Genomic DNA, 13,944 nt, shown 5'->3' with positions numbered 1-13,944 from the left:
TTCCAAGGATGGCGGTCATTGAATGTCCATCTCCTGAGTACTAGAGCTTGCCAAGATTATAGGTTCCTACTTAAACATGACTTGTGCCACTTGAAGAGTTTTTGAAATGGAAAGAAATATAAAATGTTCCCTCTTCCATACCCCAGAGCATTAGCCAGAGACATAGCTTCGCATTTCAGGAAAGGAAAGAGAATTGGGTTAGCAGAAAGATTATCAGCGAAGGTTAAATGTTTGATCTTGATTGTATTCAAGATTAAACTTGATTAAACAAGATTAAATGAACAGATAACACACCTGCTATATTCTAAAAGTAACCTTTATAATAAGTATAGTGGTGTTATCAATACAGGTCATTTCCCCACTCATTCATTTCGAAGCAAAGTCATTTATATATTTCATAGCTAGTCACATTTAACTATTTTTTATAGTAACTACTCCGTGTGTAAAGTAAGTGAGCTTAGACATCAGTATACGTGCTTCTTAGAAGTAATCACATTTAGTTTAAAACCAAAGCCCTCCAGGTTTTGTCAAGTATACCTCAATCACTATGTTTTCTTTTATGATACCATCCAACAGTTCTGGTGTCCAGAACCACATCTCTATTAAAGGGCAGGATAGTGCATGTGTGTAGTAATTAAACACACATTCAGCTGAGGCACCCTAGACTCCCCCAATGTGGCAGAAGTTGTGGGTCAGTAAGAGGTCTTGCATAGCTACATCTAAGCTTAACTGGCTAAGTAATAGATGAAATAAGAATCTAGCTTTGCACTTTCTGGCACTTGATGAATTGAACAAACCGCTTGCCATTATTTTAATGCACAGTGTGTATTTAATTTCCTTTGAATTGTACTGGGTCTCAAAACCCTAATAAAATATAAATCGAAAAACAGCTCCTTCTCCCTTTCCCCCCTTTCAGTTGGGGGAAAAAATGCAATGTAAAAAATCGGTGTGCTACGTAATAACTTAGTGGTCCAACGCTGCCAAGTTAGTTTTGGCGTTGCATATTGAATGCATGTTGTAGACTAATCTGTTAGTTTGAATTTGACTCCAAAGGTCGCCTTTATGGCATGAATCATCATATGTGCAGTTTCTTTACAATCTGTGGGAGCTTGCTCATTATCTTTATCAATATTACTTGGCAGAGGCATGTGTAGGTTACTTTTTCAAAGGGACATTAAAACCCTGTTCCCATTTGTGTGTTCATGCTTTGTACGAAAGTACCATAAATTGTTTGACTCAATATTTTGACAGTTAATTATAAAGTTAGATTTCAAGAAGTACTGAGTACTGTCAGGGCAGCTTACTCAGACCGATGCTGATGGACTGCAACTTCCATAATTCCTGGCCATGCTGACTGGCACTTATGGGAGTCGACAACATCTAGAGGGCACTAGGTTGCAGAACGCTTCTTTAAGACTACTTCCATTAGCTATTTCCAAAGCAGCTTCTCACAATCACCTGTCTTGCGGCAGAAGAAAACAAAACATATGAATCTTCTTTTGTTTTGAGACTATTTTACTACTGCACCCGTGAAAGAATTTGGGTCCAGCGTGTTCTTGGAGCACTAAGCACATAACATCATGAGCTTGACTCGAGAATTCAGACAGGGTGGCAAGAGTCAGTTTCCAATAACTAGAGCTACTTTTGCTGTTAACTCTTTAACTCTTAAAGTTTATCAGGTTTCACAAGGGTGTGAAGCTGCGCTGTAGCGCATGGGCGGGCAGGCTAAGGCCTGGCCCAATCACCACCTCAATCCAGCCTGCAGACGGTCCAGGAATCAGCGTGTTTTTACATGAGTAGACCTTTTATTTAAAATGCATCTCTGGGTTATTTGTGGGACCTACCTGGTGTTTTTTTATGAGTAGAATGTGTGCTTTTATTTAAAATGCATCTCTGGGTTATTTGTGGGGCATAGGAATTCGTTCATATTCCCCCCCAAAAAAATACAGTACAGCCCCCCACAAGGTCTGAGGGACAGTGGACCGGCCCCCTGCTGAAAAAGTTTGCTGGCCCCTGCTGTAGAGCAATAATACTGGAAAAGAGGCTTAAGCTCAAATATATGCTCTCTCTTGTTATCATATACAGCTAGCCAGCTTCATCTGGGTCATAATCATGCTAAACACCTTCATGAGTATCTAGAGATCATGACAGTGAGGCGATGCCATAGAGCCATCTGCTGAAAAAGAAGTGTTTTCCTCTCATCTTTAATATTGTGATAGTTACTGAATCAAGTGGGTTTTGGGGTTTATCTGTGTATTTATCAGAAAATCACAAAACTATGCATATGTGTCGATGTACACACACATTTGTAATCCTGATTTCATACCAAATTTTCTGGCAAGCAATGGAGAAGGAAAATTATGGATGGTGGGTAATAGATATCTACAGTTAGCAATCCAGCAGAAGGGGGGCAGGGGTGGTGCCCCAATTGCATGGCAGTGCAAAATTCAGTTAAACAGAAAATGTGTAAGAATGCATTGTTCCATTCCAGAAAGTTCAGAGGTCAAATAAAACAAGCAGCACACCTTTTTACTGTTGCAAACTGTGCTTTGTGGTGACTTCATGCACTGAAGACAATGGTTCCATGTCCTGTGTGAAAGATACAGATTGTCTCTTGGGTATACCAGGCTCAAGCATTAAAACTGGCTCAGAAACATTTCCAAAGAAAAATATGACACCACTTTTGGCATCTTCCCAGAAAGAAAGAAAAAACCCCCCCTGAAATGAACTGCATTGCATGTGTCTGTCACTTACACCAACATTGTCAAACTGAAAGCTTTAGAATATTGTAAAATATATTTGTCTGGTGCTCTATATTGTGTGGTAGCTTAACCCAAACCATTCTCCAAAAACAAATAATACTTTGTAGAATATCAGGTGCAATGGATAGCTTTAGCAAGCCCTTCTGGCTTGTTATATTCACTTGAGAATTTAAGCAGTTTGTTCCATTTATTAACACTACACGAAAAATTCATTTTTTGTATTGGCGCAAGTATTTTGACTTTGTGCTCCATTGGAAAATTTTCTGATGCCCTAGAGATTTAATTTAGCCTGTTTATTTTGCTTGTATTTGATAAACAAAGGTACAAACTTTGAAAGTGACCCACTTGTGTAGTACTGTGTTTGCAGTTGGCATTTTACTCATAAAATGGAAAATAAATTCCTCCAGAGAACAAAGCAAAGGAACACTTTCCATTTCGGAATTTTTTGCACCTGGTATCACTGGCTATTGTAGTATGCAGGTTTTTTGTTTGTTTGTTTGTTTAGTTTTTCTTGGGTGGACATAGATATCAGGTGCCTAGAAAACTTAGATTTCTCAATCTAGATTTCTCAAAGGTGCTAAAATTATCTGATGTCCTAGAGCAGAGCTTTCCAAAATGTGTATCGCAACATACAAAATGTGTATCGTGTGTCGGCTGCAGTGTGTAGGTTTGTCATGCAGACTCTCCCCACACTCATCCCGGGGCTGAAAAGAGGTTGGTTTAATCTCCAGTTTGCTACTAAAACTGAATTACTGTGTCACGAAATGATGCACGTCTAAAAAGTGTGTCACCAACATGAAAAGTCGGGAAAGCTCTGGCCTAGAGCAAGGGTGGAGAATCGGATCTGAGTAACCAGCCAGATCTTTTATCTCCCCTACTCATCATGGGCCAGATTGATAGATGGGCAGAACTGCCCGTCTGTCAATCTCCCGACATCACAATGACATTTGGTGATGATCTCCAGGGACTTCAAAGCACAAAGCAGGGCTTGCACAGTGCTTTGAAGTGCTGCTTCAAATCACTGCCCTGGGGGATTTAGTCACACAGCCAATGATTTGAAGTCACTGCCAGGGTGGATTTGATTTAAATCAAATTGATTTAAATCACGATTTAAATCACTGGTCAGTAAGGCTTGATTTAAATCAAATTTTTTTACAGAAAGACTCATTCTTGCTGGTATAAGTTTAATATTTACAACCAGATAAAGGTTTCATTTTTGGAATAATAAATTTTCAGGGTAGTTTTTACAATTATCTCAAAAATTACTGATTTGGTTATACTATTAGAAATACATAGACAGGTAACTATGAAATTATTGCGAGGTTTAATAAGTTAATTGTTTATATTTGGACAACTTTTCTGCTGTACTTTATTGGAAGGAGGAAAATAATCATTTCCTTAATAACAATTTATTTAACTAAAGCAATAACATTATAGCATATGTACCCATGTTTGTTAACTGATGTTGTTAAATGGTTAAAAAAAAACTTAGACTGAGTTTTAGCAAGCATTAAAAACTTACAACAAATCCCTATTTCCTGATGAATAGCCTTTGGGCTATAATGTAACTTAAATAGAAAACTATTTTTAGAAAGATTTTCCCTCCAAAAGAGTTTTATTTTAAAAATCCAATTTAAATTAAAAAAAAACTATTACATTTTTATTTAAAAATCCGATTTAAATAAAAAAATCTGATTTTTTTTAAAATTAAAAATAAAAAGAAATCATTGATTTTTATCCACCCTGGTCACTGCCCATCTCTAGGACCCAAACAGTGTTCTCTGCTATAGTAGCATTTGAGAGACTGAGAAGGCAATGGTCTCTGTCCCTGTCATCTCAGTGGACAATGCTGAGAGAAAGAGAGAGCGGTGCCCCAGCGGTGCCGCGCAACAGCTACAAAGTAAATGGATTTGGAATTTGGGGTGGCAATTGCAAGAGAATGTAGAATTATTGGGGATCTCCCTCCTGCGAGTATTCTCCACTTTTCATTTACAATGTTGGCCTCATTCCAAATCAGGCATGAATATGTTATCCCATTTGTCAGGGGACTGCCATCGGAACGCCGTTGGGATACAGGAAGGCTCTGATGCTTCTAAGGAGCAGTTTCTCTTCCAGCGAGGGGAAAAGCCACACCTCCAGTGGAGAAGAGAGGGAAGGGGCCAGCCAAGCAAGGAGAGGGCTCGAAGATGCTGCTGAGAGCCCAAGCGTCTCACCTAGCCTGGCTGGCCAGGAGAGACGCACGCCACTTCCGTCGCCATGCTTGCACAGAGGTGTGAAACGCAAGGAGGGGAGGCAGAGATTTGGGGTGTCTTATGTTCTTACGTTGGGGGAGAAGCCAGAAGGGGCCACTCCTGGATGCTGCAAGTGACTAAGACGGACATGAACCTTGTGTTTCCGCACTGTAAATAGTTTGCACAATAAAACCTGTAAAAGACAGGTCAGAGTCCTGGCTGATTACTCACGAGCAACCACCACCCAGCATTCTGACACCATCATTAATTATACTGTATTCATGGATTTGGTGGTGAGGCTATGCCCTAATGCCACACAGCTACCTCCTGACTGGAATGCTTTGGGGCAGATGGATAAGCCTGGGGTGGATGAGGAGGAGTCAAAAGGGACGACAAATGACCTAGATGTATTATAGGCCAAGGAAAAGGGGGGGCTAGCAAGCTTGGTTTGGAGTAGGATGTGCTCCAGAGGAATGAGGAGAACAAACTGAAGAATCTGAGAAAGGAAGGAAATGCAGAGAATGAACAGAAAATAAAAAATTCACAAGACATCGCACTGAAAGGTGAGGAATGGCGAGGTTCATAGTCTGTTTTGCTTCAGGAATCAAATATTTAGGATTTCTCTATGATCTGATACTTTATGGATAGTGGCTGCTTGCAAACAACAGTCTTTTCGTGCTGCAGTAGTGCAGCTTTTATATAATTAGTTGGGAGCAGAATTAAAATTGAGATTCCACATAGCATTTGTTACGGTTCTGTATTAACTAGCAATGCCCTTCCCTGTGGCGTAGAATTGTTCTTTACCGTTCACTCACAAGTAAGGAAAGGTCACTAGCAACATCAAATAAAAGTTTGTTGTTTGCAGGTTTATCCCATTTATTGCCTTCTATTGATCCCAGCTGGATCAATTTGTCCCTGCAATATTGGGTACTTTTGGAGGGTTACCCCCAAATATTTGATTAATCTTTGGGAATGGGACAAAATTGAAAAATGTTTAGGTGGGATTGGACTTACCTTTTTAATACAAGCCGGTTGAGGGTTTCTTTTTTCTTTTTCTTTTCTTTTTTTTGAAAAAAGGTTTGCTGACACTTCAGGTGGTGCACTGGCTACCTTTGAAATTTGGGACATGCCAGTCTCATGTGCTCCCAGATTGCACTTGCCCTCAAAGTGGGAAATGTGAATAGCTGCTTTGGAAAAGGCAAGCACAGTTCTCTGTGATTAGACGGCAGATTCATTAATGTGGAGGACTTCATGGCTGGTGCTGCCACATTTCTGCATTGTGGAGTTTGTGGGATAGACAGGCAGCCCCCAAAGACCAGCAGCTTAGCACATCAGCCAGATAGCACATTCAGTGCCATTTCCACTTTTGAGATACCATGTGTTCACTTCTGTATGAAGAACTAAAGGAGGAACTGGCACCAAACTCTTGTGTTGGCCCTGTGGGTTTAGAGTAGATCACAGAAGAATGATTTAACATTTCCCCAGCTTTTTAAGAGGAATGGTTTTCATGCCCCCCCATAAATTGTATATTCTTCATTTATTAGAAGATTTATATACCACTGTTCACTCTGTTGGTGCCATCAAAGTGCATAATAAAACCACCACAGAATCTATTCTGTGGAGTCAACATCGTCATGGAAACAAAACACCAGGAAGTGGCGCCTCTTTAACTTACTGCATGAAAGCAAGTTCCTACATAATGTTTGAAGCAGCTGTTAGCAATAGTTAGAAATTTTTCCTTAGTCTTCAATCCTAACCACACTTGCCTGAGAGTGACCCCCATTGAATTCAATGGAACTTGCTTCTGAATAGACAGGAATAGGATTACTGCATTTAAAATTGATAATGTGTCCCCCTGTTCTAATCTATTTATTATATTCCTTTACCATAAGGTCCTAGGGTGGGTTTCAACAATAAAAATAAAAATAAAAATTTTGAAAACAATTTTAAACACTTGCAAGCACTCTCTCTGTGTGTCTCTATGTTCCCATATATAAAAACAGTTAAATATAGACTGCATCTCTATTGGAGCTCTCTCATAACCATAGTGGGCTTGAGGTGCCTTTGTCAGTTTCCTTTGAAAAAATGCAAGCCAAGGTTAAGCTGTCAAAGTATATTTCCTAATTCTAAATAGCTCTCTCTGTGTGCAATGCCACACAACAGCAGTTATATCCCTTTTGCTACCCTGTATATTTGGATGATTGCGTACTTCATACTTTGAACAGCTCTAAAATTTCCTTTTCTGAGAGGGATCCAAGATCCTTAACAAATCTTCACCTTTCCCCAAGTCACACCTCAGGCTTGTGGTTATACAAATACAACCTCTTGACTTTAAAGAAAAATAAAACGAAAAATAAGCTCAAGCGCAAAAAGAATAAGCCTAAAGAGGTGCTCAAGGAATTTCCCACAGCACCAAGGCCTTTAAGCATTTTCCATTACCGATTAAGGTAGGCTTCCTCAACCTCGGCCCTCCAGATGTTTTTGGCCTACAACTCCCATGATCCCTAGCTAGCAGGACCAGTGGTCAGGGATGATGGGAATTGTCTCAAAACATCTGGAGGGCCGAGGTTGAGGAAGCCTGGATTAAGGCTTGGTGCATATGTAATGCTTTTGGACAAGCAATTGGGCACATGGTAGACAGCTCAGTCTATCTCCGCCCTCCTACATGAATCCATTCTCCCTTCTGTGGAGTGCCTTAATCTCTCTGTCTTCGTCAGTTCCAACTGTGGTTAATTCTAAGTGGGATTACTTATGTAAACTGTGTTTGAAACTACTATTGGAAGTGGATTTTCAAACCCTAATCTGATAAGCGTTAATTGTCACTAGTGCAGGTATAATGCTATTCCAGGAGTGGTCAACATGGTACCCTTCAGATGTACCAGATTACATCCCCCATCATCCTTAAAAATTAGCCAGGCTGGCCCTGGGACTGATGGAAAGTTGTAGAATGTAGTATCTGGAGTGCGCACAGCATTAGCTAGCGAATTGTGATGAAAGAGAATGGAAATTTGGCTAGGGTGGGAGTGCAAGAACCCACAGCAAACACACACACACCTCACCATACTTGGAAGGCTGGGAATGTTATATCTGAAAGGCATTTCTTCATCCAGTAGTCAAGTTTACAAATGTGTGCTGTTCTTGCATTGAAATACATCTATACATTGCAGCAATGCCACCATTAGTGATTATATAGAAAATATGTCGCTCTCTCTGGCTGGCTTGTAAATTTGAATTCAAAAAATAATATTTTAGAGTGTATTTGGCAGAATGCCACCCTTCATACTTCTGCAGTGCGAATGCTTTGCGGAGAGACAGAGGACTTCAATCCCCGAGCTTAACAATCCCTTATCTTTTGCGAACTTTAAATTAATTTTTAAAAACCTATTTATTCAAGGTTGACTAAACTGCTAGAATAGGAAAGATCAGACAAATCAGCAGCAAGAAATGAAGTACGAGGAAACCAGAACTCTTTGACAAAGTGTCCCTCAGGGCAGATGTGCTGAATGAAGCCAGCAGGGAAATGATAAGGGCATTTACGCTGTGGATGGAAGAAAGCAATTTATCAAGAGTACATGAACTCTCCAGTGACCACAAGCAAAGAAGATACCAAACTGCAGGAGGAGGTAGAGGAGCCCCTACAACATTATTTTAAAGGCTGACAAAATTCTATTCTCTCTCCCTCTCTCTGTGTGCATAGTACCATAGAGCAAGTTCATTGCATTTTACATAATGAAGCATTAATGAGTCCTCTTTCTTATTAAATGAGCTTCAAAGTTGTGAGGGAACACTAGTTGTAATGGGGGCCATATGTGCTCTGAAATGGCATTTGCCATGGTCCCCTTCCCCGTCTACTCCAGCAATATTTCCTGTAGAGCTAGATTGTGGCAGGTGATCGTGAAGCAGGATATCAAAGTTTATGCATGGTAGTCATTCAGTATAGCAAAGAGCAAGGATGCCACAAGTATTTCGTTTGTGTGAAGAGTTCAGCCCTATCGATTTTGCTGCGTTAACTGCATGGTAAAATGCATTGAGTGCTGGTGGATTCCTGCCTTAGGTAAAGAAGAAGGGATGGAGGAGAATTCCACCTTTACAGTATTTATAGCAAAGTGATCCAGTTCGCAGTACCATCCTTCAGATTTTGCTTCCAAAAGAGGTTCTATGTTTTCTAACAAAACGTTGTCCAATTGCATGCATCAAAATTTTGTACAAATATATCAGATTAATGCAGAAACAGTACAGAATGGACTTGCCACCCTGGGATCCTTTTGGAGGAAGGGCAAGACATAAATTTAACTAATAAGTAAATAATGAATTAGCACATTGAAAAATCAATACAGACCAGGAATGGGTTGATCCCCTCCATTTTTAGTATAGAGATGCTAATATATATTAAAATCCACTGTACTCTATTTAATACAACAAATACCAATAAGGATAAAATAAAGGAAAAGGAAAAACAAAAATTGAAGACTTAGTAATTTAAAAGTGAGATAAATGGTCTACGCTGACCCAGGAGGTAAGAACAACTGACGTATTTTCTAGGCTGTTGTGCAAACTTTTGCGACTAATGCTGTAATCTCTGGTTTTCTGTCTTCTAGAAGTAAACTGAACAGTTCAAAACTAGAACTTCTGGGCATTTTTCTAACCCATAGGTTACATAGGTTCCTTCATGGACCGCATATAGGAAGTTGTGTTAAGTCTGGTTATTTAGTCCTTATGCTCATATGACAAAAAGTGGGTCTGTCAGAAGGTTAGGCTGCTTTTGGAGCTTATGGAAAAAAGGGGGAAGGAAGCAAGAGGCCATGATTCTAGGAAAGTGTTGTTGCATAGGTGTGCAATTGAATTTGCACCTATGCCTGAAAAAATTGTCTTCCAGGCAACATGGTAAGCTAATTTTTTTTAAGCGATTAAAAGTTCATCCATATTATTAAATTCTATTGCTCGTGACAGTTTCTTAGTGAATGCCACTGTTGTTGAAGTATGTTTCATCTGTTCTTCCTCTTTTAATAATTAAGGTATTGAGCCATAAAAGTGTATTCAAAGGAGGTTGCAAGAAATTCAGTTTAAAATATACAGTGGACCCTCTGGTTATGTTACCTTTGGGTAACGTAACTTTCGGGTTGCGAACGCAGCAAACCCGGAAGTGTATACTTCCAGGTTTCGCCATGCATGCATTCCCAGAAACGCTCTATTGTGCTGTGCGCATGCACAGAAGCAGCACCTCATGTTGCGGACTTTTCAGGGTACGTAAAGGCCCCTGGAATGAATTAAGTTCATATCCGGAGGGTCCACTGTATATGTTGCATGTTGTTGTTGTTGTTGTTTAGTTGTTTAGTCATGTCCGACTCTTCGTGACCCCATAGACCAGAGCACGCCAGGCCCTCCTGTCTTCCACTGCCTCCCGCAGTTTGGTCAGACTCATGTTTGTAGTTTCGAGAACACTGTCCAACCATCTCGTCCTCTGTCGTCCCCTTCTCCTTGTGCCCTCTATCTTTCCCAACATCAAGGTCTTTTCCAGGGAGTCTTCTCTTCTCATGAGGTGGCCAAAGTCTTGGAGTCTCAGCTTCAGGATCTGTCCTTCCAGTGAGCACTCAGGGCTGATTTCCTTAAGAATGGATATGTTTGATCTTCTTGCAGTCCATGGGACTCTCAAGAGTGTCCTCCAGCACCATAATTCAAAAGCATCAATTCTTCGGTTGCATACCAGTGTCTAGCAGGGATTTGAAATCCATGATGGTACCACATCCAAATAATATGTGTTTTATCCACCTTGCCTTCAGGTTCTCTCCCCACTCCTTTTTTTGTTTAGCAATGACTCCCACTGAGGCCTCTGTGTAGAAATTCACACTGTGCTTATGTGCTAGATTCTCCTCAACTCTCTGTCTTCTTCCCTCCTAGCTTTGGACAAGCTTAGCACGCAGCATCTGTACCACCCAACTCAAGTGGAGATTGTACAATCCAATGTAGTGTTTGACATCAGCAGCCTAATGCTCTACGGGACTCAGGCCGTTCCGGTGAGACTGAAGATATTGCTGGACCGACTCTTCAGCGTCTTGAAACAGGAAGAAGTGTTGCACATCCTGCATGGTTTGGGCTGGACACTTCGGGACTACGTTCGGGGTTACATCCTTCAGGTAGGAACCAAGCTAGTGCATGGGCAAATGAACTAAAAATCGGACCTCTTAGCGTCACCACTTATTTGCAGTGTAGGATGAATTCTATGGGAGGGAAGGGGAAGTGTTGCTAATGAAAGTTTTGACCAATCTTACTGCTATGGAGAAGTACCCAATAACATTCATATTGTATATCTTTACAGCATAGCAGGAATGCTGGGGTGGGGAAGAGCATACAGTTACTTCCAGATTACCTGTTTGTCCATCCCTGTTTGTACAAAGTTTATACAATATCCACAGCTTATTGAGCATTGATTCTGATTTGGTTTTTGGTGAGGTCATGCAATGTCAAGACAAACAAACGCCACCCCACTCTTTTTCAGTGCATTTTCTCACCACTTTCCTTAGCATAGAAATTCCCTTTCCTTGCCCACAGACTTGTTGTGCAAGTGTGCCAAATCCACTTTAACTGCAACCTGAGTTTGCTGGTGTGGGACTGAATCCCACCAGTAAAACAGTAACAGTCCTGAAGCAGCCAATGACTCACAAATGTTTTATAGACCCTCAAGAATCTCCATATTCCTATAATAATCAAGGAAGACATGTAGCTCTCATAGGCTGAGCTAGAAATAAATATTATTAAAGAATGAGAAAAATGAGAGTTCAAATGAAATTATCTTTAGCTCACATGATTAGCCCTCTTGACTGTACGCACATCCCTTGTTCATCAGCTATGGTTTAGGGTCTGGAAGATTAATACAAATGAATGTCCAAAGTGTATTAATTGCATTCCATTAGAATATGTAGGTTGCATGTAAAATTTCAGTGTGGTTAGTGGTGCTGAAAAGGTATCCCTAGTAGTTTGTTCCTAGTAGTATTTGTTCATATGATGGTATGGAAAGCCCTTCTACAGGAATCCAGCCAAGGTTTAAAGTCCCACCATTGTTCTCTACGGCCTAAATTGAAAAGCACCAGATTTCCACCCCACAAGTTGTTAACTAGGGCTGCCATACATCCAGATTTTCCTAGGATTTTCCTAGGGATTTTCCTAGGGATTTCAAAGGCGGAATTGATGTCTGGGGGAACTTTCTGAAAGCTGGTGCTTTGTCCTGGATGTTAGATGAGTCAATTGAAAAATCGCTCAACAACTTTCAGGGTGTCCTGGTTTTTACTTTTTGAAATATGGCAGCCCTGTGTTAACCTTCTTTACAATTAACACATATCAGTATCATTATACCGTGGATTCCTTAAAATGTCTGTACAGAAATAAGCACATTGGGTTCAGTGGGGCTTACTTCCAGGTAAGTGTGTATTTGATAGCAGACTAAAGCAAGTAGGGACGCGGGTGGCGCTGTGGTAAAACCTCAGCGCCCAGGACTTGCCGATCATCAGGTCGGCGGTTCGAATCCCTGCGGTGGGGTACGCTCCCGCTGCTCAGTCCCAGCGCCTGCCAACCTAGCAGTTCGAAAGCACCCCCGGGTGCAAGTAGATAAATAGGGACCGCTTACTAGCAGGAAGGTAAACGGTGTTTCCGTGTGCTGCACTGGCTCGCCAGTTGCAGCTTGTCACGCTGGCCACGTGACCTGGAAGTGTCTGCGGACAGCGCTGGCTCCCGGCTTCTAGAGTGAGATGAGCGCACAACCCTAGAGTCTGTCAAGACTGGCCTGTACGGGCAGGGGTACCTTTACCTTTACCTTAAAGCAAGTAGAGAAGGGAGATTAATCTCCAGCAAGCCTTCTGTGATTGGAAAAAAGAAAGATAGAAAGCCTCCTGTGTTTAAACAATCATGTGGAGCTGTCTCAGATGCATTCAGCTGCTGGTTGTTCTTTTAAAGGCAGGTGGGGGGGCGTGTGACAACTCCAAATGTTGCAAGGACTGCTGCCAGCTGAACACAGAAGCGACAGCATTCAGCTGGCAGTGTGCACCTTCAGTCGCTCTTGCAATGCTATCCAGTGGCTTTTTACTCAGAGGTAAGTCCACATAGTGTGGCTTACTCACTGGTAAAAATGCTTAGCGCTGCAGCCTTGAATACCTTAATGCAAACTTCATTATGACGGGGTTGGTGGAGGTTTCTGATCTGAACGCATTTCATATTACACAGACTCTTGGGTATTTGTAATTCTCATGTTCTGCCAGCCATTGCTACCTGAAGCATACCTGCATCCACATCATACATTGATGAAGTCTCTTCTCCTTGCTATGTGTGCCTACTTCTACTCGTTGGTAAATGTTGCAGGATGTGTCTGAGTTGCAACCAGATCGGTTGTGAGATTGAACATGCTGCTAAGCATTAGGAAGTTTTGTAAAAAGAAAGCAGCCGCGATCAAGTTTGTATTCAGCTAGACCACTCAGGGTGGATGGAAAACAGAGACGAGCTGGCATTTTGTGTCCATGTGTTGGCACTTATGTGCTTGTATGCTAGAGTCAAGATGCATCGGCTCCCCGGAGACCCAGAGGAAGACCCACAACTCCAGTGCATGTACATAGTAACATGCTTGAAATGCATCTCTCCAAAAGGCAAAATAAGGACATTTCCCCTTTGGAACAGGCAGGAGTGCTAACTTGAATAAAACTTTGTGGGGGTGCAAGTAAGCCCCACCCGCACAATCGATCTCATGACACAGTGCGCGCACACCATTTGAATGGGAATGCCCATCAACTTTGGGGGGCCTGGCCCCCTCAAATATTTTATTGTGGGGGCCAAAGCCCCCATGGCCCCTAGGAGTTGGCTCCTATGGGAACAGGTGAAAAGGGACTTCCTACCCTATACTACATCCTTTTGATCAGTGGAAGCAGCACATTCATTTGCTGTGTACAAACAATCTTCAATATTTCATG

General features: G+C 41.4%; 1 protein-coding gene across 9 annotated transcripts in view; it reads left to right on the top strand.

The window, feature by feature from the left end:
* Positions 1-13,944, top strand: part of BNC2 (basonuclin zinc finger protein 2) — a 416,653-nt gene that overhangs the window by 290,133 nt on the left and 112,576 nt on the right. For all 9 annotated transcript variants that reach the window (XR_013834311.1, XM_079959195.1, XM_079959198.1 and 6 more), the window contains one exon: positions 10,892-11,127. Coding sequence is in view for 8 of the 9 variants with exons in the window: in XM_079959195.1 (XP_079815321.1) it covers positions 10,892-11,127 (236 nt within the window). In the remaining variant the exon portion in view is untranslated. The remainder of the gene's footprint in view (positions 1-10,891; positions 11,128-13,944) is intronic.

This window comes from Podarcis cretensis (assembly GCF_951804945.1).
Source record: "Podarcis cretensis genome assembly, chromosome: 17".
Taxonomy (NCBI): domain Eukaryota; kingdom Metazoa; phylum Chordata; class Lepidosauria; order Squamata; family Lacertidae; genus Podarcis; species Podarcis cretensis.
Note: the sequence above shows the minus strand (reverse complement) of the source record. Positions and strands in the feature narration are given on the sequence as shown.